At 32.7% G+C, this 25,543-nt stretch overlaps 1 protein-coding gene across 7 annotated transcripts in view; it reads left to right on the top strand.

The window, feature by feature from the left end:
* Positions 1–968: 968 nt before the first annotated feature.
* The window catches only part of LOC134681019 (2'-5'-oligoadenylate synthase 3-like), a 49,249-nt gene continuing 24,674 nt past the window's right edge, over positions 969–25,543 (top strand). The window contains exons 1-7 of one of the 7 annotated variants that reach the window (XM_063540376.1): positions 969–1,110; positions 5,383–5,508; positions 5,978–6,129; positions 15,137–15,321; positions 15,680–15,959; positions 20,406–20,584; positions 20,941–21,128. In XM_063540376.1, coding sequence (XP_063396446.1) covers positions 15,154–15,321; positions 15,680–15,959; positions 20,406–20,584; positions 20,941–21,128 — 815 coding nt within the window. In that variant the 5' untranslated portion in view covers positions 969–1,110; positions 5,383–5,508; positions 5,978–6,129; positions 15,137–15,153. Of the gene's footprint in view, positions 1,111–5,382; positions 5,509–5,977; positions 6,130–13,690; positions 13,794–15,136; positions 15,322–15,679; positions 15,960–20,405; positions 20,585–20,940; positions 21,129–25,543 lie in introns of those variants that run through there. The other 6 variants (XM_063540378.1, XM_063540380.1, XM_063540377.1 and 3 more) reach the window with 6 other exon arrangements.

A 25,543-nucleotide genomic window follows, 5' to 3' on the forward strand; every position in this document is an offset into this window, starting at 1 on the left:
CACTTTTTCTATGAAATTTCGTGAAATATTATATCCAAGAATAGAAAGTTGATTTGCACTACTCTTTTATGTAAAGGTCAAAACATATTGCTGTGCTGCATATTTTCAACATTTATATGCCCTGAACTTGTGTTTAAACTTAACCTTAAAATTATTTAGTACCCATACCTTTACTTTTTGTCTACTTCAGAATTCTTTTTTTATCGCTATACTATGTTTTTATACTGGTAACAGTTATGTCTCTATGAGATGAAACATAGAGATCATATTTGGGAATCAGCATGTCAACAAATCAAATTATCTATCATGAATATTATATATCTCCCCAAAAGAGGCTCAGTATATCTGAGATAGAATGTGTAAAGGATAAATTAGTCCTGGAAAAACGAACTGTTTTTTTAGTTATTGCACTCTCCAGTCTTTGATTGCTTGTCATAGGAAAAGTTTAAAAGAAGGGAGAGCTAAGACCAGTGCATCAACTTTCACATCAGAAGTTGTTACATTGTAATTATCTGTCTATGGGTCTGCTTCCTTGGTTTGATAAACAATTGCATCAATGACCATAACACGTCCTAATAAATAAAAAATAAAATGATTCGGGAAAAGGAACTGACCTTTACACTAGCCAGACTTGTAAATATTACCATGCTTACCCTAATCTAAATATTGTTCCATAAACTTTATCGTGTCAAAATAATTATTCCAAAATGTGTCACTTGATTTTTAGTCGTTTCAGTTCACCAACTTTCCGAAGGCGTATCTATGTAAATTGAGCACGCTGTTAAATGTAAGTTAACCATTTATTCGTTTCTCTGGCAAATGTTTGATATCACATTCAACAATTTTTAATCATTCGGTCATATAATGAATGCCTGTTGACTATATTTCAGATTTTGACAAGACTCGGACGATTATGAGCAGACAGTTTTGGCGTTCCATAATTAACTAACAACATAAATAATACTAACGTTAGTACATTGCTTGTGGGAAATCAATGCATTAACCTAGTTTTTATTTTCTGAAAGTAGAATTCACAATCAAGATAATCAGCACCTATGACACGTCAGCTTAACTTTAGGATTTGTGGATGTAAAACAAAGGCAGACCAAGGTAAGCGTGGTAAGGAAGCCCGAGTAAGGAAGAGGTTCAGAATCATTTTAAATAGATTTTTATTGCATGCAATGCACTCGAATGTAAGAAAGTTATATAACTGGCAGGAATGTGGATGTGTCATACCATAGATGTAGTACCCAATATAATGTAATATATTATTTTATCTGAAAGAATATTATTTTTTCATAATCAAGTCGTGAATATAAAATATATAGTTTGATTTTGTTTCTTTCTGAATTTTAGCATGTTTAACAATGTTTAACTTCTAAGAAGTTTTTCTGTTGTCTAGATTGTCAATTACATGTCATCTCAACGACTAACTGGTTCATGTCATAATTAGATAACTGCGAAAGCCGTTACAACGCACATAAAACCTTTAAATTGGAGTCACTGTTGAGCATTATTTATGGGTATAACATCTATGGTCAAACCATTTCTGTTGTTTGCTCACCTGGTCGATATATCTATCGTATAATGTAGACCAACCAGGCAAAAAAACTCATTAGTGAAGCCTAACGCCAGTAAGGATAAAAAAATGAAAAGGCAAAGTAGTGTACTAAGTTAAGGAGCACTGCTGACCCAACATTTTGGGAGGGTTTTTTTATCTTTATTTTGACAAATATAAGGTAATATTTTCCCGAATACACAAGCACTTGTATTTAATTATTATATACTATCTTTAATATTTTAACCAAGTTATATATTACATATTACATGTAGGGTTTTTTTTTCAGAGACAAGTGTCTGTGTGCCAACATGGTCAATGCATATTTTGTCTAAATGCTTAATGCCTTGATCACATTCTACTTCTACTTCTACCGGATAATGGCCACAATCAACAAACTGAATATTTTGCCATGACTTCGGTGCGCATACGGAACCTCCCCCTCCCCCCATATTGTTTGAATTTAGTTCAGCTTTGTCACCGAGTCTTTAAAAGCCTCGACTGACGGCGCTGACACTACTCCAGGAGGGAGACTGTTCCAATCTTTGATGGTTCGTGGAAAGAAAGAAAATTTCCGGTAATCATTTGATGCTGCTGGAATTTGGAAGCTTCTGTCATGCATATTTCTTGACAATCGTTTAGGTGGAATCAAACGATCTTCCTTTGTCACAGCAACTTTCTCGTTTACTATTTTAAAGAGCATGGTTAGTCTTGCATCTTTTCGTCTTTGTTCGAGTGATCTCTATTCTAGGTGGTTTATCATCTTGCTTACACTTGAGTGATTTTGGTGTTTATTCATCACATAACGTGCTGCACGTCTCTCGACCATCTCTAGTCGGTCTATTTCTGTTTTGTTGTATGGATCCCATACAGGACTGGCGTATTCTGTTATTGGTCTAACATGTGTTTTGTACGCACTTTCCTTTACATACGTTGATCCGATGTTCAGGTTTCGTTTTAGGAAGCCGATTGTTCTATTGGCTTTGTTGCAGATGTTGTTAACATGGTCATTCCATTTCATTTCTGACGTGAATGTGCAGCCCAGGTATTTTGCGTTTTTGACAGGTTCTAAAGTGTGACCATGTAGTTTGTATGATGTTGCAATGGTGTTGTTTTTCCGGCTAATGGTGAGTACATTGCACTTGTCTGGGTGGAAGGCCATTTTCCATTTGGTTTCCCATATTGCCAGTTTATCTAGATCTTTTTGTAGGTCGTTGGAATCTTTGTCGTTTGATATTGTGAGGTAGGCTATGGTGTCATCAGCAAATAGGCGAATAGTAGATTTAATTCCATCAGGCATGTCGTTGATGTAAAACAGGAATAGCGAAGGCCCAAGGACTGAGCCTTGGGGTACCCCAGATTCTACATCAATATGTGATGAGCTCTCTCCATCCACTACTACTGCTTGTGTCCGATGTGATAGGAAGCTAGCAATCCACCTATTGACATTTCCTCTGATTCCGTAGTATTCGAGTTTATGAACGAGTAGGCTGTGACCAACTTTGTCGAAAGCTTTAGAGAAATCCATTATTAGTACGTCTGTCTGTTTACCTGCACTCATGTTTTTAGTGATGTCGTCCACAAATTCAATTAGCTGGGTTTCACAAGAACGTTTGGAGCGAAAGCCATGTTGTAATGGGTATAGAATTTGGTGGCGATCTGCATGGTTCATGATGTGGCTTGTGATTATGTGCTCTATGAGTTTGCAGCATATACAGGTCAGAGATATTGGTCGGTAGTTCTCTACTCTATATCTCTCACCTTTCTTGAAGACTGGGCTAACATTGGCATTCCTCCAGTCAGATGGTACCTCCCCTGTTTCGATTGATGTTTGGAAGATCAGTGTGAGTATAGGGGCTATTTCCTTCGCCAGCTCTTTCAGCAATCTTGGTCTTATGTTGTCAGGTCCTACTGCTTTGTTTGGATTGATGTTTATAAGCAATTTTAATATACCATTCTCTGTTATGGTGAGTTCCTCAGCTGACGGGTATTTTCCTGACATCTGACATCGAGATGAGAACTCATGCTGGTTGTATGTCTCTTTGATGGAGAAAGCCGATTGGAACTGTTTATTAAGGATGTTTGCTTGTTCCACTTGGTGTGAGTGTAGAATTCCCTCACTTCGTAGTGGTGCCACTCCACTGCTCTCTGTACGTTTATGTTTTATGTACGTCCAGAATTGTTTCATACTACTGTATTGATTTTTTTCCTCTTTAGGTGTTACAATGTTACATTGAAACCCGTTATAGTCAGAGGAAGTATTGCGCTGTCATTAATTTTATTTGAAATCTCTATTTTGTCCGAAATTACAAAACAACTACAATATAAGGTACTTCCCTTTCACTACGACTTTTATCAAATCTTTTTTTTTAAATTGACGGAAAGGGTTGTAATTATCTTGAAAACTAAATAAAAAGAAATATTAATCATGTTGATAGCAAAAATGTTCTACAGGACAATTTCTACAAGTAAAACAATTAGATCGAATTTGCCAATCGACTCACAATTACACATTGTTCGACTAGGATTTTTATCAATTTATCTATAATGGGGAAAGCTATAAATACATGGAAATTAGACAGAAATGGCCAAACTGTTATGGCAAAAATTAATGAACAAAGAGGGATCTCCAAATAAGTCAGGATGACCAAAATCCTCAAATAACTCCTTTTCATTTTGAATGACTGTTTCTACTCGAAAATTATATATGACATGTATGAAGACTGTAAATTAAACTAGAGGCTTTATGTATGTATCGCTCACCTGGGTCTAGGTGCACATTAAACAAAGGACACAGATGGATTCATGACAAAATTATGTTTTGATGAGTGATGTATTTGTAGATCTTACTTTTACTGAACATTCTTGCTACTTGCAATTTTCTTTATATTTAATAAACTTGGCCCTTTCCCTTTAGATTCAGAGGTAAATATTTTGTACAAAATTTACAAAAATTTACCAAATTAATGAAAATTGTTAAAAAGTGACTTTAAAGGGCAATAACTCCTTAAGGGGTCAACTGACCATTTTGGTCATTGTTGATCTATTTTAAGATTTGACTTTGCTGAACATTATTGCTGTTTACAGTTTATCTCTATCTATAATAGTATTCAAGATAGTAACCAAAAACGGCAAAATTTCATTAAAAATTACCAATTGGGGACAGCAAACCCAACAACCGGTGGTCCAGTTCAGCGAAAATTTCAGGGCAGATAAATATTGACTTCATAAACAATATAACCCATTGTAAGATTTGCCCTTAATGCATTGGTTTAAAGTTATAAGCCAAAATCTACATTTTACCCCTATATTCTATTTTTAGCCATGGCGGCCATCTTGATTTGTTGGCTGGGTCACCGCCACACATTTTTGAAACGAGATACCCTAATAATGATTGCGGCTAAGTTTGGTTAAATTTAACCCAGTAGTTTTAGAGGAGAAGATTTTTGTAAAAGATTACAAACATTTATTAAAAATTGGTAAAAAATGACTATAAAGGACAATAACTCATTAAGAAGTCAACTGACTATTTTGGTCATGTTGACTTATTTGTAGATCTTACTTTGCTGAACATTATTGCTGTTAACATTTTATCTCTATCTATAATAATATTTAAGATAAAAACCTAACAGGCCAAATTTCCGTTAAAATTACCAATTCAGGGGCAGCAACCCAACAACCAGTTGTCCGATTCATTTGAAAATTTTAGGGCAGATAGATCTTGACTTATTAAACCATTTTACCGCATATCAGATTTGCTCTAAAGCTTTGGTTTCAGAGTTATAAGCCAAAATCTACATTTTACTCCTGTGTTCTATTTTTAGCCATGGCGGTCATCTTGGTTTGTTGACCGGGTCACCGGACACATTTTTTAAATTAGTTATTCCAGTAATGATTGTGGCCAAGTGACGGACGACGGACGCCAAGTGATGAGAAAAGCTCAGAGTCAGGTGAGCTAAAAAAAATCAGAGAAAATCTTAACATAAATCAACATTTCCAATATCATTATCTGACACCTGATTGGAAGTCAGTATTGCTCACATTTTCCAGGCGAGAAAATGACAATAAAATTATCAATAAAACAGTTTAAATGTTAGCACAATTTTCACGATTTGTAAACAAACTCATCATAGACGTAGCAAATTATAACGCATAATGTTGCAGGATTTTTGTATTCTACGCTAGATTGAAAAATACGCGAAAGTTTGCATGAATGATATCGATGTACGTCATTCATCATGTAGGGCCTACGTCATTCATGAATGACGTCATTACTTTTAAAATGTGCGTTGATGCTACGGATTTTTGCAATAATTTGAAAAGTTTTTACCAGGGTCAGGTTCTAAAAAATTGTAAGTTATCAGAATTGTAGGGTATTTTTAAATATGAGCTGATATGAAATTTCATTTACGTTGATAGGCCTAACAGATTTTATCAGCGCTAACACAACAAATAGACTTTTTGGTCGGGTATGTGTTGGGATCCAGAGTATAGAATTTTGACCAGTTAGCTACTCTGTAGAGGGACATTCTAGTACATGTAGTCGGACAAGACAAAGAAGTAAAATCAAGGTAACAATCGATGCTGTTTTCCTGTGATTTTGTTGACGTGCATAAAAAAAGAAGTTTATATTGTTCCCAAATTGCAACGATTGTGGCCTACATTATATTTATATACTAGTCTCTTTTACTGTTGTAAGCATTCATTTTAAATCCAAATTTGTTAAAATAAACTAAAAAACATCGCTGATATATTATTGACTTGCAAGTCAATAATTAAACTCATTGAACCCGTATTCCTTTAATATAACCCCTTAGCTTATAACCATTTGGTTGACCGCGATTAAAAAAAATCATGCTTATATTTTACAAATTTTTCATCTAAAATGAGATATATAACAGACCACTGTGACACCGTTAAAGTTCACAATTCCTCTAAAGTCGAATTCTTCTAAAGTCCACAACACCGCCAAAGTCCACTAAAGTCCACCACGCCGCTAAAGTAAAAAAAATTACCTTCTTTAAAGTCCACAAGAAAACTTAAGTCCACAAAAAAGCACCGTTAAAGTCCAAACATTTTTTTTATGATAAAAAAATCAATTCGCTTTTTTATAACCGATAGTATAGATCTAATGAAAAGCATTGACTTTTGTTCGTGGAAATTATTTCTTATCAGTTTGAATTATATTTTTTACAGTATCTGATTTTGGTCCTCATAAATCTGATATTTGTATTGCGATTTTCTCTCAATCAAACAGACAACATTTCTTAAAAGTTATCTAGCTATCCGGGTGCGGGAATTTCTCGCTACATTGAAGACCTGTTGGTGACCTTCTGCTGTTGTTTTTTCTATGTTCGGGTTCTCTCTTTGACACATTCCCCATTTCCATTTTCAATTTTATAGTGCGCTTTAGTTTTAGTTTAAACATATTTATTTATAGTGGATTGGGAAACAAGTTTTTACAACTTATATTAATCCCTTTCCACTTTGCGTGGAAAAATCCGGTGATCGCAATACGCCTGTTTCTGTCACTGAAATAAACTTACTTGATTGAACATGTTATACATTTGCTCAACATCCATGCTTCGTTGTTGATTGTTTACTATTAGGTGCGCTTTTTGGTATTTTTTAGAAAACATTTGTACATCCACACGAAACTCCAACATAGCCTTCTTTTTATTCATGTGCTGGTGACACTGAAATATCTTGGAGCCTTTATTTGACATTGAAACATAAAAATAAATCCATTCAGTGTCTGCTAGGCTCCATAGCAGCCTGAAATGGTCCGTAAATCTCAAAAATAGACTTTGAACCATAATGTTCTTGTTTCAAATCAACATATATATATATATAATGACACAGAATTCCACACATTCATGCATTTTGTAGTGCTTAGTAGATTTTCATCACTCATTCAATGGTTCCATATAATTGGGAAAGGAAATGGGGAATGTGTCAAAGAGACAACTCGACCATAGAACAGACACCAGCAGAAGGTCACCAACAATTGCATGCTTGTTTTGTTTTCTAAAGGGAAAATGTATTTGTTTTTAAAATGTTTTGAAGATGAATTGAATAAAGTATACGCGGATGCGGTTCTGTATTGTGTATTACCCATGGTGGTTACAAGTATAAATGATTTTATTTCAATAATGCTGCATGCATATATGTTCCAGATAATGTGAGCACGCGTACGGTCCGGACCGTACTTATAGTATACTCGAACGTATGGTCGGCCCGTATGAGTATACTCGTACGGTCTAGGTACGAGCTCGACTAAACACATATGTTTGGACCATATTGGTTGATTTGTCAAATTTATCAATTATTATAGTTAAAAAATGAAATCAAAACTTTAACGGAATACAAAAGTGATGCTACATTGTAACTTTATTAGTTAAAGTCATATGAAACCTCAAATTAAAAAAAAAATGATGCGTTATATTTTTGTAACAAAATGGTGAGTTGTCATTATTAAACTTGTGTAATTTTTTCTGAAGAAAATTCTTTAATTTGTCCACACTTATTTATATTTTTTTAATTGCTTCCTTCCAGGAAAGCAGGAAGCAATTCGCCGACATATTTTCGGTATTCAAATTGACATTATCATGACCCTCTCGTAAAAATCCGGTGATCGTAATACGCCTGTTTCTGTCACTGAAATAAACTATTACTTGATTGAACATGTTATACATTTGCTCAACATCCATGCTTCGTTGTTGATTGTTTACTATTAGGTGACAATCGGTAAATTACGGCTTCAAAACACGACAATTAATGAGCTGCCATAATTATTTTCACTTTATAACAGACAGAGAGGACAAAAAAATACTTTTACATCGCGACGGCATTCCGACGTATTGCTATCGTCTAGATTTCCATTACGTAACTTTCGTTTTTGTTTGTAACCGATCTGTATAACATGATAAATACGCAGCCAAAAAGGAGTTGAAAAGTAACATTCCTTATCGTTTTTGTCGAGCTTGCAACTTTTGTTGCAGGAAGCTCGACATAGGGATAGTGATCCGGCGGCGGCGGCGGCGTTAGCTAACTTTTTAAAAGCTTTATATTTTAGAAGGTGGAAGACCTGGATGCTTCATACTTGGTATATATATGCCTCATGTTAAGAAGTTTCCGTCAGTCACATGTCAAATGTCCTTGACCTCATTTCCATGGTTCAGATACCACTTGAAAAAAAAGTTTAGATTTTTTTGTAATGTTGAATTCTCTCTTATTATAAGTAATAGGATACTATTAGTAGTTACTACTATAGTAGTTATATTTGGTATGTGCGTACCTTGCAAGGTCCTCATGCCCCTCAGACAGTTTTCACTTGACCTCGACCTCATTTCATGGATCAGTGAACAAGGTTAAGTTTTGGTGGTCAAGTCCATACATGTATCTCAGATACTATAACCATTAGGGCTAGTATATTTGGTGTATGGAAGGACTGTAAGTGTACATATCCAACTGACAGGTGTCATCTGACCTTGACCTCATTTTCATGGTTCAGTGGTTATAGTTAAGTTTTTGTGTTTTGGTCTGTTTTTCTCATACTTTATGCAATAGATCTACTATATTTGTTGTATGGAATTATTGTAAGGTGTACATGTCTAGCGGGCAGATGTCATCTGTCCTTGACCTCAGGTTGAGTGGTCAAAGTTTAAGTTTTTGAGTTTTGGTCTTTTTATCTTATACTATATGCCATAGATCAACTATATTTGGTGTATGGAAATAATTTATGATCTGTATGCTAGTTGCGCAGGTTTTTGTGTTTTGGTCTATTTATCCTAAACTATAAGTAACAGGTCAACTTTATTTGTTGTATGGAACATGTCTGCCTGGCATGGTTCATCTGACCTTGACCTCATTTTCATGTTTCATTGATCTTTGTTTAGTTATCTTGGTCAATGTTAACTTTATGTGACAGTTTTAAATAAAGCTATATACTTAGGACTATCAACATAATATCAATGATTAGTAAAGAAGGCTAGACATTTCAGCGTGTGCACTCTTGTTTATAAATACATCTCTTCAATTTAGAACATAAATTATTAATATGAAAAATGTTTTGTCGTCAGATATATATGTAAAAGTAAAAATTATTGATAATATATATGCACACGTACCGAAAAATTGTGAAAACTTGGAAACATGTGGAAGAATATCTCAAGAACGTTTCGCGGCAATCCCCGCAAGGACCGGTAACTCTGCATGAAAGTTTGTTTTTTGCGGAAAAATATGAATGCCTTCTCCGGCATAATCTCATATCCAATCAAAAGAAATCGATTTTTTACAGAAGAGTGTCCACCATGCACTTTCACTGCACTTTTATAAGAATAGTAGAATAGAATTATGTACCAATGGATGGACATTATATATACATATAACTGTTATATTAATATAATATATAACACCAAACCAGTGTGTACTGATTTGTATCACTATGATCAATATTATATTTATTACGGTGAGGTTGAATTTCCTGTCATTTATTCACCATCCACGCACGAACTTGTCTCAGAAAATAATAAATCATTGTTTTAGGTATAGAGATGAGATTTTTTTCTGAGACAAGTGCTTTTGTCCATCCACAAGAACTTGCGGTCATCCGATGTTCAGAATTTCAGTACTTTGATTACTATTTTGAAAAGCCTAATGGAAGTCTAGTATGAAGATTTGAGCTGAAAATTTAACGAATTATAAACTTTCAAGGAATCATTATGTTTCTGTTCTTTTCAATACAATTGTATTGGTTACTGTAGAACTGATTTAGCATTTTGTGAGTTTATACATGCTAATTTGTGAATGATTTTGCATGTGATTAAAATCAGTGTACCAAGTTCAACAACTATTGTATGTATAATTTTTTTTTATCGAAAACAAATACATATAGTACACAGTACACAGTACGGACACCATAAGTTAGCAGTCAATATACATCAATTTGCGTCTGTCGTCTATCGTCCGTCGTCCGTCGTCTGTCGTCCGTCGTCGTTAACTTTTACTAAAATCTTCTCCTCAGAAACTACTGGGCAAAATTAAACCAAACTTGGCCACAATCATCATTTGGGTATCTAGTTTAAAAATGTGTCCGGTGACCCGGCCAACTAACCAAGATGGTCGCCATTGCTAAAAATTGATCAAAAGGGTAAAATGTAATTTTTGGCTTATAACTCAAAAACCAAAGCATTTAGAGCAAATCTGACATGGGCTAAAATTGTTTATCAGGTGAAGATCTATCTGCCCTGTAATTTTAAGACGAATCTGACATTCCGTTGTTGGGTTGCTTCCCCATAATTGGTAATTTTAAGGAAATTTTACAGTTTTTGGTTATTGTCTTGAATATTATTATAGATTGAGATAAACTGTAACAGCAATAATGTTCAGCAAAGTAAGATTTACAAATAGGTCAACATGACCGAAATGGTCAGTTGACCCCATTATAGTCAATTGTTAACCATTTTTTATAAATCTTAATAATCTGTTACAAAAATCTTCTCCTCTGAAACTACTCAGCCAAATTAATCCAAACTTGGCCAAAATCATCTTTGGGGTATCTATTTAGTTATCCAAAAATGATCAAATAAAAAATGCAATTACAGGGTAATACATTCAAAAAATGGGTCATACACGATTTCATGATGTCACTTGTTTGTAAATCTAGTCTTGCAAATCATATTTGTATTTAAGTTTCTCTCTGTTACGATAGTTGTTCAGATATAAGGCAAAAACAAAACAAAAATGATGTTTCTTTTTTCAAATAAGGGGCAAGAAGTCCTCGGACAGTTTTTATATTTTTAGCCATGTCAACCATATTAGTAGGCTATCAAGTTTTAGAATATATGTGAGACAATATCTGAAAAAGTCAAATATTTTGGCAAGAAGAAAAAAAAAACAATTTGACTTTAGATTCGGTATTTTAATAGCACAAATCGTAGAACACACATTGATGATCTAGGAACTGTTGTCTGTAATTCAAACAATTGTTAAATGTGGTAACAATGGCAATTTAAAAAATGGTACAAAAAAAATCCAGTTATTTCCTGTTACCAAAGTGAATCAATTTTAAAAAGATTCTAATGGGAATAAGGAATTAGTTTTTAAAAGACACTATTTGTGGTTTAAAGTATATCCTGCGATAGTTTATCAAATGCCAATTATTGATTTTAGCATTTGCTATACCATGTATACAAAAAGTTTAGAAATAAACTAAAATAAAGTCAGATATGTCGGTAACATGAAAGAATCTTGAGTAACAGGACAACGGTAACAGGACAGAGCTGGAAACAGAAAGGATTTTTTTCTCTAAAAAAAATGCATTATTTTATAGTTTAAGAAAAATACATCATTTCAGATTGGTCACAATTGAAAGATAACAGCAAACAATGTCATTTATCCTTTAAAACTGTATTTTCAAGATGAAAAATCTGCCTAGGTAATGAAAAATTCTAACATTAATTCCAGTCTGTTATTATCTACTATATACTAGAATTGCATTAATGTTCTCTGCTGCTATCAAAACGCAAAGACCTTTTTTTCATTCATTATACTGTATATTACTTTGAAATTTATTTAATATGGTGATGATAACTTAAATTAAATGAAATGGTTGGCATATAATGTATATTAACTTTTTGATTCATCAGTGAAATTGTCTTGAACATCCTTCCTGTTACTGATTATGGTTATGCTGTTACTTTTTATCAAGTAACATGACATAACGTAACAGAAAGGAATTCCGCAGTACTTTTTGTTCATTTACCCGAATTGTGTAAAAGTTTACTTCCATCTACATATCAATTTGATAAGATACTATAAAAACACACGTACTGTTATAGTGCTGACAATGAAATATTCTCAGAAGGTACACAAAAAGGCTGCAACAGAAGAGAACAACAAAATTACTTTTCTCAAAATTTTGATCTTTGAGGAGTTCAGTTTGTTTAAACTGGCTGCTATTCACCTAAACATGTGGAGTCATACATGCAGGAAATGATGCATTACAAGAAATAATTACATTAGATGTATGTTTCATTATAATACGTTATTCTGATTGGCTAACTGCACATCACATGTTATTCCGTAAGCAATTGCACTAGACAATAGAACTTATCATTCATGATGACACGAGGTCCCACAATAAAGTGCACAGGTGAATTAAATAAAACTTGATAAAAATCGTGTTTTCATGATCCAAGCTTAATAAATGTAATTATAAGAATTGAATGCTTTTTTTGGTAACTTTATAGGGTTGTAAAAGCGTTGACCGTGCGTACATTTTTAGAATGAAGCGCTTCCGCGCTTCATACATAATGTACTTCGGTCAACGTTTTGTACACCCCAATAAATTTACAAAAATAAGCATTCAATTCTTAAATAAATGTTTGATCTTTCATTAGTGTCCACAGGTGAAAAAAACCCAGCGGTAACAGGAGGGAAATTACCCATGGGGACAACATTTAAGAGACCCTTAAATGCAAAATTTCCTTACATGCATGATGCTTTAGTTATAACAAACCCAGACCCGTGATGGAGATTTTTTTTTATAATCTACGAGATTCGTGAAAATCGGAAGGCTGTACTGAATTTAGATATTCTTTGAATGATTTAGTTTTCAGAAAATAACAGGGGACAACATGATTTTTTTTTTGGGGGGGGGGGGGGGGGGGGGGGTGGGGGTGACCATTTAAATTTTAATATTTTATTAGACGAAATATTAAAAAGAATGTTCAATTGGTTGCAGTTGGTGCATTATATACTCGAGTTAATACTGAAACTTAAAATTTTCCCAAAAGATGACTGAATAAAAAAATAATTGCATTGTGAAAGATGGGACATGAAAATTATTCTTTTTCAGATATTGTCTCATGTGCGTAAACTTCACGAAATTAGACTGCATCAAATGCAATGTGTTTAAATTGTTCTTTCGAAGAATGTGAAGAAAAACATGTCTTTTCACGAAATAGACATATCTAGAAGTGCTCGTAAACTTACATAAACTTTAAAAAGACGCAAGATACCACGGGTTATTATCTACATATATAACTCTTATTAAGGTCAAATGATAATAAATAACACGTAATGTGAAAGATTTTTATTTTATATATATATATACGCATCGTTTACTAACGGAAGTTGTATACACATAGGTATGACTGTAGAAAATATATCTACCCTTACATATAAACGAATAATGTGTGACTGAGAAGAATAACTACATACACAATAATCAGTAAGTGCAATATTATAATAATTGATATTTTAAAAGTCATGATTTTCACAATAGGAGCCTCGGTGGACGAGTGGTTGAAGTAGAACTACTCAGTGTAACTAGCACTAGCCTGTCAATCCTAAGGTTGTGAGTTCGAAAAATAGCACTTTAGTGCTGAAAGTGACGATACACACCAATTACTCACTCTCCTTATGCAATTCGTTTAGAATGAAAATTGTCATTGGATGTTGACAAAAAAAGAAAGGTCAGATTCCACGGCTTAACTGTCGCAAATTAAGGAAACTTGAGCCATCCTTTTTAATTCCATTTTTATACGCCCGTCAAAATTTTGACGGGACGTATAATGGTATACAAATGTCCGGTGTCCGTCCGTCTGTCCGGCGTCAAATTGTAGCACCGTAACTTGAGAACGACTTATCCAAATTTCATGAAACCTGATATAGTTGTTTCTTATGATGGTCAAATGATCTGTATACTTTTTGGTGAATATAAGATTAAAACTTTTTGAGTTACGGCACTTTGTAACTAAAACAGGGGTGTGTTTTTTTCACATGTCGCACCGTATCTCAAAAACGATTTTTGATTATGGCTTAAAACTTTAAACACTTCTTAGTTATATTAATCTTAATATCTGTATACTTTTTGGTGATGATTCAAAATTTTAATTTTGAGTTATTGAGTATTTTGTAAAAAAAAGGGGGAGGTTTTTTTTACATGTCGCACCATATCTAAAAAACGATTTATGAGTATTGCTTAAAACTTTACGTATGTCTTTGTTATATTAATCTAAAGATCTGTATACTTTGTGGTGATGATTTAAAATTTCATTTTTGAGTTATTGAGTATTTTGTAAAAAAAAGGGGGAGGGTTTTTTTTACATGATGTGCCGTATCTCAAAAACAATTTATGATTATTGCTTAAAACTTTACACACTTCTTTGTTATAATAATCTAAAAATCTGTATATTTTTTGGTGATGATTTAAAACTTTATTTTGGAGTTCTTGAGTATTTTGTTAAACAGGGGAGTTTTTTTTTACATGTCGCGCTGTATCTCAAAAATAATTTATGATTATTGCTTAAAACTTTACACACTTCTTTCTTATATTAATCTAAAGATCTGTATACTTTTTGGTTTTGATTCAAAATTTTAGTTTAGTGATTTCAGTTTTTTTGGAAAACTTGATCTGTCGCTAATGTATATCATTTTACATCTATCTACGCGTTTCTCGGTACTATACGCGTAGCTCGGTACTATACACTCGATTTGCGACAGTTAACACGTACTTGTTTTTCTATTTTTTCTTTTAGTATTACATCTTGCTTTTGTATTTCATTGGTTTAGCAGTTTGAGAGCTAAAAATGGCAGGTTATTTCCCTGGACTCTCATCGGGAGAGACATTGGAACAATTCTTAGACAGGATGGTCCGACCAGACACCAGATATCTTGTTAGTTGTAGGGAGGTTATAGACACAGTTGTTCGTCTGATACACAAACACCCAAGTTATAACATCAAAGAAGTAATTAAGGTATACTATACTGTCTATAGACTATCAATAAAATTCAACATTTTAATAGGTTTATTTGAAACTTTCCACTTGCAGATACTTTAGTACACTTATACAAATCTTTTAAAATATTTCAAAATGATGCCTTATTGGCTAAAAATACTATAAACATTTATGTTAAAAGATGCTTTTTAGAATATATCAGTAGACTATTATTAACAATATTTAAAATTCGAATTTTAATTCACAACAAGCAGAGTTTTTTTTCAGGGAACATTTCAAATATGATCAAATATATTTTAATTAGGTTTATTGTCGGCAAACCACATCATGATTGTTCATTGAATTAATTTCCTTCTACATGTTTTATTGTTTATAGGGTGGATCACTTGGAAAAGGCACTGGGGTAAGGGCTCATTCAGATGTGGATCTATTGGTAGTGGTCAACGATTTTCGAAATGTTGATGATTTACGAAAAAATATGCCGAAAATACTCTCCAGTTTCCGAGATTATTTGCTTGCTACAGTAAATACAGAAACCAGAATTAGAATTCAGATAACAAAACCGCCGACTCCTTTCACCCTCCAATTTAAAGTATGTTGTGCTGAGGACAGAGATTGGTTTGAGGTAGACTTACTTCCGGTCATTGACGTCATAGGTAAGTCTTTTCTTAAAAGTCTATCTAACAGAATTAATGAGTTCTATAAATGATTTTTAGCTCACCTGGCCTAAAAGGCCAAGTGAGCTTTTCCCATCACTTGGCGTCCGTCGTCCGTCGTCTGTCGTCCAGCGTTAACTTTTACAAAAATCTTCTTTTCTGAAACTACTGAACTAATTCAAACCAAAATTCATCTGATTGATTGCTAGGGTATCTAGAATAAAGTTTGTGTTTTAATTCCCATTTAATCAAAGAACATGGCCGCCATGGCTAAAAATAGAACATAGGGGTAAAATGCAGTTTTTGGCTTATAACTCAAAAACCAAAGCATTTAGAGCAAATCTGACAAGGGGGTAAAATTGTTTATTAGGTCATTTTCAGATGAATCAGACAACCCATTGTTGGGTTGCTGTCCCTAAATTGGTAATTTTAAGGAAATTTTACTGTTTTTGGTTATTATCTTGAATATTATTATAGATAGAGATAAACTGTAAACAGCAATAATGTACAACAATTTAAGACTCAAAAATAAGTAAAAATGACCAAAAATGATCAATTGACCCCTAAGAAGTTATTGTCCTTTATAAACAATTTTTAACAATTTTCATAAAATATGTAAATTTTTACTTCCATTTTCCACTGAAACTACACGGACAAGTTTATAGATAGAGATAATTGTAAGCAGCAAGAATGTTCAGTAAAGTAAGATGTACAAACACATCACAATCACCTAAACACAATTTTGTCAGGAACTGTCTGCTTCATTGTTTAATTCACATATACCAAGGTGAGCGACAAAGGCTCTTTAGAGCCTCTAGTTCATAAATGTATGGTTTGTTATTCCTTTTACTTATTCTTATAGGAGTGCCCTTTGTGTTGTTCTGTGTGAGAAACCGTTTTTAAAAACATTGATTTTTCTACAAAGTGCATGCATTATTTTGATGAACGTTGGTTTGTTTAAGGTGGTACGAAACTTGACTAAAATTTATTTTGCCGGTTTGATTTTCCAAAATTTTGTCATTGAGAAGTTTACTTTTTTCTTGCAAATACAAATAGAACACGATTAAAACGAAGCTAAACATTTCCTTGACAATATAACATGATTAAAACGTGCAGCTTATTTTTACAGAGGTACATCCCTGTTGTGTATGTTACCTTAAGTTATAAATGGTTACCACGAGCTCAGAGCTAGTACCTTTATTAAGAACTCATTTTGATTATTTGTCTCTCTTATGTATCTTACTGTTGTGGCATCTTTTTAAAATATCCGTGAGCTCAAATTGGATCTGTACATAAGCCAGCGATAGAAGTATTAAGGTATAGGATAAAAATTATGAAACATAATCTTATCCTAATCAGAAAATTTTATCGAAAGTTTAGGACTACAAAAAGTTACAAAATAAGGTAGTATTAACTTTTAAGAGAAGAGGGACGAAAGATACCAAAGGGACAGTCAAACTCGTAAATCTAAAACAAACTGACAACGCCATGGCTAAAAATGAAAAAGACAAACAGAAAACAATAGTACACATGACACAACATAGAAAACTAAAGAATAAACAACACGAACACCACCAAAAAGAAGGGGTGATCTCAAGTGCTCCGGAAGGGTAAGCAGATCCTGCTCCACATGCGGCACCCGTCGTGTTGCTTATGTGATTACAAATCCGGTTAAAAGTCTAATTCGGTAGGTCAAATTCATAAAAGGGAAGGGGATTGTAGTTACGACGTAAGGATCAAATCCGATATCATTTGTGAAACGGTTATTCCATAACGGTCAACCAACTCGTGATGGCGTCCGTAAAATTTTCGAAGGGATGATTTCAACTTCACCATTTGGAACTCTTGGTTTAATAGCTTCCTTGTGAGCAGTAACCCTCTATCAAGAAAATAATGTTAGGAAATGCAAGCACGGGAATATCGTATCAATTGGGAGATATGTACCCCGTATGCAGGTGCTGCATATGCAATTATGCATGTGAGCCACTGCATTTTTATTAACAAAAACAAATCTAATAGTTGTTAATGTTTCTGTCATTTTGGTCTTTTGTGGATAGTTGTCTCATTGGCAATCGTACCACATCTTTTTTTTAAGTAAATATATCTGGATTTAGACTTGCAGCTTTCAAATATGCAGGGGCCAACTGAGACCCACCTGGGTTGCGGAATTTTCTATCTGCATTGAAGACCCATCGATGGCTTTCGGCTTTTATCTGCTCTTTTGTCGTTTTGTTGTCTGAGTTACATATTCCTCATTTCCAATCTCAATGATATGTGTATAATTAAAAGATATATATGAAATCAGATAAAATCATGTTAGAGATTTTTTTTTTATTTAAGATATGGATGCATCGAGTGTATCAATTTTCTTCTGAATACTATAGAACAAATTTCACATAACGTTTCATTGCATTTAAAAAAAATAACCATCACTGGAAGTTAACCAATCAAACTTCTCCCTTATTCAACCGGTGTACAAACTTTATAGTAATCATGAAACCTCCAGTTTCCAAAATATTATATAATAACCCCAAATAAAAAATGGGGCTTTGAAATACCAAAGATATATGTTTAATTTATGACCAAGAAATTATTTTATTGCAATAAAATGTAGGATTGATTATCTACAACTGCTTAATTGTAGGATTTTTTTTTGTGTCCTATTTTCGTATGCAACCGGTTGTGACGTACTATGATTTGGTTGTATTACATTACACCTTCACATTAAAATGCCAGATTTTATTTGGATAATACGAGGGAGACAATTTACTCTATCCCATGACTGAGCGGGATACATCTTTTGGAGTGCCAACCTCTTGTTCTGTCTAAAACAATGCAATCAAAAATGGATAAATTAAAGCACAATGAATTGTATTCACATTAAATACTGGTACCGGTAATTAATTGCAATGTTCTAGTTGTACGTTTTGACTCAGAACTTTTTCATAGAATGTCAAAATAAAAAGACCCATCTTGCTTCACTTTGTTAATTTTTCTAATGTCTGTAAATTTTTTATGTACGTTACGTCATGGTAAAATACTTTATATTCAACAGTGAAAGACAATAATGATAGGACATTCAGTATAATAAATTTAATAAGACATATAGTTTAGAGGGTGATAGAGCAGATTGGTACATCTCAAACATTGTCAACCTTGGCTACGCCTCAGTTTACAATGTTTTTGCCATACTTCAGTAAAATAGCATGAAGTATAAAAACAATGAGAGAACAATCTGTACAATCTAATTTGTATCCTTTTTCAGTTTAAGTCACGTGTTTTTCTTTAAAATCTGTGTTTCTTTAAGGGTGATACCACCAAATCATAAATATTTATAAATTAGATACCCTAAGGAACATTCAGTTAAAGTTTGGAAGTATTTGGCCTAGTAGTTTTTAGAGGAGAAGATTCTTGAAATATTTTTTTTGGTAACGTTCAACACTATATTCTATCATGATTTGGATTTTTGGAAGACATTTTGGTCGAGTCGCTCTAGCTGTTATATTTCATTATACTAGATGTTTTGAAATTTTTTGTCTTCACTGCTCTTCAACTTTGTACTTATTTGGCTGTAAAACATTTTTGATCTGAGCGTCACTGGTGAGTCTTATGTAATCGAAACGTGCGTCTGATGTATTAAATTATAAATCCTGGAACCGTGGATAACTAATTTCTCAAACTATTGAACTGATTATGACAAAACTTGACAGTGATACTTGAAATAAACAGTATTGCCATGGAAACAAATCACATTCAGTTTATTCAACGAAAATGTCTTCTTTAGGTGTAGCAATCCCAATTCATAGTACTTAACACCAGGTTGCATACGAAAAAGGTTCGAAAAAATATTCCCTTGAATTTGACAGTTGCATAGAATTAATCCTGTTTTACATTGCAATTTTAGGACATTAACATATAAATTGGGTGATTCAGAGCACCATTTTTTTTATTTCGGGTTTCTACAGAATCTTTTGGAAACTTAAGGTTACAAGGTTACTAAAGCATGTACACAGGTGAAAAAGAGGCGAATATTAATAAACTCCCAGTGTTGTTTATTTTCTCATAATGAAATGCATTTTTGTGTGATATTTTTTCTACTGTGCAGGACAGGCAAATACTGCCAAGTATTTTTTTTTTATTTGAAACAAAGATAAACTCTGAAAATTAAACAAAAGAATAATGCGGGAAAATCAAAGATGGTATTTTACTTTAAGTAATAAGCAAATTTCGACAATTCTTGTATAACATTGCATAGAAAATGACTGATAATTTTTCAATAACACGAACAACAAATGTATATATAAAAGGGCGAAATATGCAGACAGACTACACAACGAACCCACACATTAAGTTACAATCGGATATGTCTTTGCATCTTCATACTTCTCTTATGTACAACCTAAACTTATGCTGCTTCGCCAACTTATTTGAATTTGTTTTTTCTAGATCCGTCAAATTTTCGTAGAAGTTTACAAGTATTATACGATAGAATGGAAGAAGAGTATTATAACAGGGATTATTATGCTAAATGTGTGGCGAGGCAGCAAGTTGAATTTGTGAAGTATGTCCCCCCTCGAGTTAAAGATCTTATTCGCTTAATCAAGTACTGGAATTACAACGAAGATGTGAGTAGTTCGTTTTAAATTGAATCAATTAAAACCTCGTCTCTGAAGAAATTTGTTTCAAACTTTTGAATATAGATGACACTTAATAAGAGGTACGAGTGAGGCTATAGTAAATTATAGTCTGTATAGAATACAAAGGATTATACAGAGGTGGATTAAAATTCCGAAATATGCCCTGAAATAAGAAATTCATCTGTTTTGAGTTGTTTCACGAATTGATTTACCGATACGATATGTATAGAGCGAAAGTATATAATTAAACTCATCATAGATGGGATACCATTTTAATAATATTAATCCAAATAAGTTTGTTCTTTATATTTTGGCAATTTATAGATATGAGTCTGATATTTTAGGTCGGTCTTTCATCGTTTTGTATTGAATTATTGGTGATACAGATATGGAAACAGAAGGGCAGTCCAAACAACTTTAAATTGACTCCTATGATTAATGACGTGTCTGAAATGATTTCATCTTTCGATGAGACAACAATCACGTTTGACAATTACTACAGTCCTGACTACTATGTTGCAATGAATAAATTGTAAGTATGTTTGTGCTTTTAAAATTATATTATACAATATCAAATAGATTCCCTTTGAAATAGTAGACTTTTTGCATATGTTAAAAAAACAGTTACATACATCATGGATTGTACATCATTTCGATGTATAGTTGCGGACGTGATTTCCACTGACGAAACTTTCGTGTTTGAATTGTAACCGATCAACAAACGGATGAATACGCGGGCATTATCGAGTGCAAATAGCATTCATTATCGCTTGTTGTAAATTAATTTCTTCAATGAATACTTATTAACGCGGATGATTGCTCAATAATTTACAGCAAAGTAAGACCTTAAAATAAGCCAACATGACCAAAATTGTCCTTTATAGTAAATTTTTAATAATTTTCATAAAATTTGTAAATTTTTACTATCATTTGCCACTGAAACTACTGGGCCAAGTTCATTATATACTTTTTATTTGTCATAAAAGGAACATTATACTTAAACAAAAGTAACAACAACAATAAAATAACTGAGTTGAACACACAACTATCTCTCTATATATATATACAAGTAAAACTAACTAAGAGTCCTCTGTCCTCAGCTCTAAAGACTGTTTTATAAAGATACCTGTATTTTTTCACTTGTTTTATATTACAAGGATTTAGTGGGACTACTAGTTTTTGTGTATCAGATAGATTTGGAAAAATAGGATCATCTATTGCCATGTCATTAAAAAGTTTTATACGAAAAACATTATTAATTTGACAGTGGAGGAGAAAGAGATTTTCATCTTCTAAGGTTTTACAAGTTGGACATGTTCTATTGTCTCGAGGTATTTTTAGATATCTGCCCTTCTCAATGAGCAAATTATGGTCATTAATTCTAATTTTTGTAAATAAACGTCTAGTTTCAAAATTTTGATATTTTAAATAAAATTCTTAGTCTTGTAGATAGAGATAATTGTAAGCAGCAAGAATGTTCAGTAAAGTAAGATGTACAAACACATCACCATCACCAAAACACAATTTTGTCATGAATTCATCTGCATCCTTTATTTAATATTCACATATACCAAGGTGAGCGGACACAGGCTCTTTAGAGCCTCTCGTTTATTTAGGACGCTCAATAAAATTTCATTATTATTAATATTATTATTATTACTAGGATTGGCTGCTCGCAATATAGGAAAAAAGTAGTAAACATTAACCGTTGTTGACCACATTCGAATAGCTGTTCCTCCGTATCTAAATCACTTGTCAACTGGTAGCGAGGACCGACAATTCTGCGTTTCAAACTTTTTATCTATAAATGCGCTGTCGATACCAATACTCGTCTCAATAAAACGTTGTAGAAATTATTGTAGATTGCCAGTTTTATATGTCCTATTGCTTGATATGCACACAACAGGCATTCTAAGGTGTTTGATTCGAGCACTATTTTCACAAGAAGTTAGTATGTTTTAGTGCTTTGCTAGTTTGAATGTCAAACCACTTCGTGTTGTTCTTCACTTTCTTTCCCACAATTTTTATTTTCAGGTCTTTGGCTAATTTTTTTCTTGTAAATGTTCTTTTTATGCGCCCTGCATAAATATTCATCTGGTTGACAACAATCTGCCACTTGATCCAAAATATAAACTTAATAAACAATATATAAGTGTCTAGTATGAATCTGTTTAATGTCTAGTTTTGCGAACATTTTAGAGATCGTCATTGTATCCTTTCAATTGTGTATATCAATATCGTTGACGTTTCAAGATGTGTTGTGTGTCCTGTACTATCGCCCCATACTCAATCTGTAACATAACAGACGAAATATATCCTGCATTCTTGTGGTCAATGTCCTCATCTCTTCATGAGGCCTCGTGTTGAGTTCGCCTTTTTTATGCTCCACCTACGATAGTAGAAGGGCATTATGTTTTCTGGTCTGTTCGTCCGTTCGTCTGTTTGTTCGTTCGTCCGTTTGTTCGTTCGTCCGTTCGTTCGTCCCCTGCAGATTAAAGTTTTTGGTCAAATTAGTTTTTGATGAAGTTGAAGTCCAATCAACTTGAAACTTAGTTCACAAATTAAAGTTTTGACCCCAACTTCACGGTCCACTGAACATGGAAAATGATATAGCGAGTGGGGCATCCGTGTACTATGGACACATTCATGTTTTACTCGACGAGGGAAATATGAGTGATCCATTTCAGGGAATTCCCGAAATTTGTAGGTTCAAGTATGGGTTTACTGGGTTCGTTGTTTTTGTCTGTAAAAAACTATAGAACCTCGAGCTTTTGCTTTTCATGATTAAGATTTAGTATTATTGGCGTTGAACCTAATTTCCCATTGTTTTGCCTATACCTCTAGGTTCTTAAAATTTTTCGCCATTATTCCTTTTGTATCTTTTTTTTTTTTTTTTTAAAGTTATTATTTTTTTATCTAGAACCTTCCTGTAAAATATGAACTTTTTTTTTTTTTTTTTTTTAACAACATAAATAAATATTTATTTCAAATATTGGCTTGTTACAATATCATTCAAGAGTCCAAGTTCCTCCTGATGTTCCCTGTTACAATCCACTAATCACTCAGGGTAGTGATTAGTTGCAAAATACATATTACATTTTTTACATCATATTAGATATATATATTAGATAATATCAATTAATCACGTAATATGTTTTCTAATAGTTGCTAAAACATTACTTTTAACCTTCAAACATACTCTTCTATTGAACTCATTGCGAAAAATTGAGTAAACATTGACATTTTTTGTCTTTTGATCAGATATGTAGTAGGCTTTATAAATTGAAAAGCCTACAATTGTTAAAAAATAGTTTAAGTCAAAATATTCTTCTTCAGAAGTTTTATATCCAAATACTAAGTGTCTTAGTTTTACCTTAAAAGTTATTTTACTGTTATTTAAAACTTCATTTATTTTATTCCAAAAAAGTTTTAAATACGGACACAGTATAAAGAAGTGATCATAATCTTCTTCTTGTGTACAAAAATTACAAGAACTATTGTTTACAATTTTCCACCTGCATAAAAGTTTCTTTGTAGGTAGAATATGTTGTAGTAATTTCCATCTAAACATTCTAAGTTTATTTTCTTTTAAATATTTGAATAAAAATTTATATAGATAATTTTGATATAACACATCATCTATATCAAATATACGCAGCCATTTTTTGGGTCCAATAGCTGGTTCAATTTTTTTATTTATCAGAGACTTATATACAAGTTTATTTGTTAATGCTTCTAATTTTATAGGTAAACCATCCAATATAAATTGGTTTCTTTTTATATTAACAATACTTTTTATAGAATTTTCCGATTTTAATATTGCTGCCCAGTCTTTTGGTATAGATTTCTTAACTAAATTAATTTCAGCCATCCAGTTTGATTTATTTTTTAGTTTATTTAAAATTATGTCTTGAGAAATACAACCTTTTTCATCTATGATATCATTTACATAAATAAGATCGCTTTTAATCCAATATTTTAAAAATATAGCTTTATTTTCAAATTTAATAAATTTATTGTTCCATAATATTTGTTTTCTTATATCTGTAAATGTTTCTGGTTTTTTTGTTAGACCTCCACCAGTTAATTTCCAACATTTAATAATATCTTTATAAAATTCTGGGATGTTTTCAATGCTTTCGTCTGTCTTATCCCCACTGTTTGTTTGAAACACTAACCAGTTTGACCCAAAATTATAAAAATAGTGTTGAGGTATAATTGTCCAACTTCCTTCACAATCATTTACTAATCTTTTTACCCACATAGCTTTTAGAGCGGTGAAATAACTTCTGATATCTATCATATTCAAACCCCCCTTTTCATATGGACTAATAATTGAATTTCTTTTTACTTTATCTGGTTTATTATCCCAAATAAATTTAAAACAACTTTTTTCTATTTCTTTTAAAAATTTCTCTGGAACTCTGCAAGCAGATCCCACAAAAGTAAAAATGGGCACAATTAATGTTTTAATTATCAAAATTTTTCCAAAAATAGTAAGATTTCTTTTTTGCCAAGAATAGAATAATTTATTCATCTTTTCAATCTTATTTTCCCAATTTAGTTTATCACATTCCTCCGTACAATGCCCAAAGTAAATGCCAAGAGTCTTAACTGGTCCATTGCTCCAGTTGATTCCCTCAATTTTGTCTTTACAAGATTTAAGTTTTCCTACCCATAACCCCTCTGTTTTGTTTCTGTTTAATTTCAGCCCTGAATAAGAACCAAAAATTTCAATTTCATTCATAGCTACTTGAACATCATATTTAGAACAACAAAATAAAGTAGTATCATCTGCCAGTTGCGAAATTTTTATAGTATGATTTTTGCAATCTAATTTGACTCTGATACCTTTAAAATCAGTATTGCTTCTTAATCTGGAAGCCATAATTTCCACAGATAAAACAAATAATAATGCAGATAAAGGACACCCTTGACGTATACCTC

The sequence above is a fragment of the Mytilus trossulus genome, chromosome 8 (assembly GCF_036588685.1).
Source record: "Mytilus trossulus isolate FHL-02 chromosome 8, PNRI_Mtr1.1.1.hap1, whole genome shotgun sequence".
In the NCBI taxonomy this organism is placed as follows: domain Eukaryota; kingdom Metazoa; phylum Mollusca; class Bivalvia; order Mytilida; family Mytilidae; genus Mytilus; species Mytilus trossulus.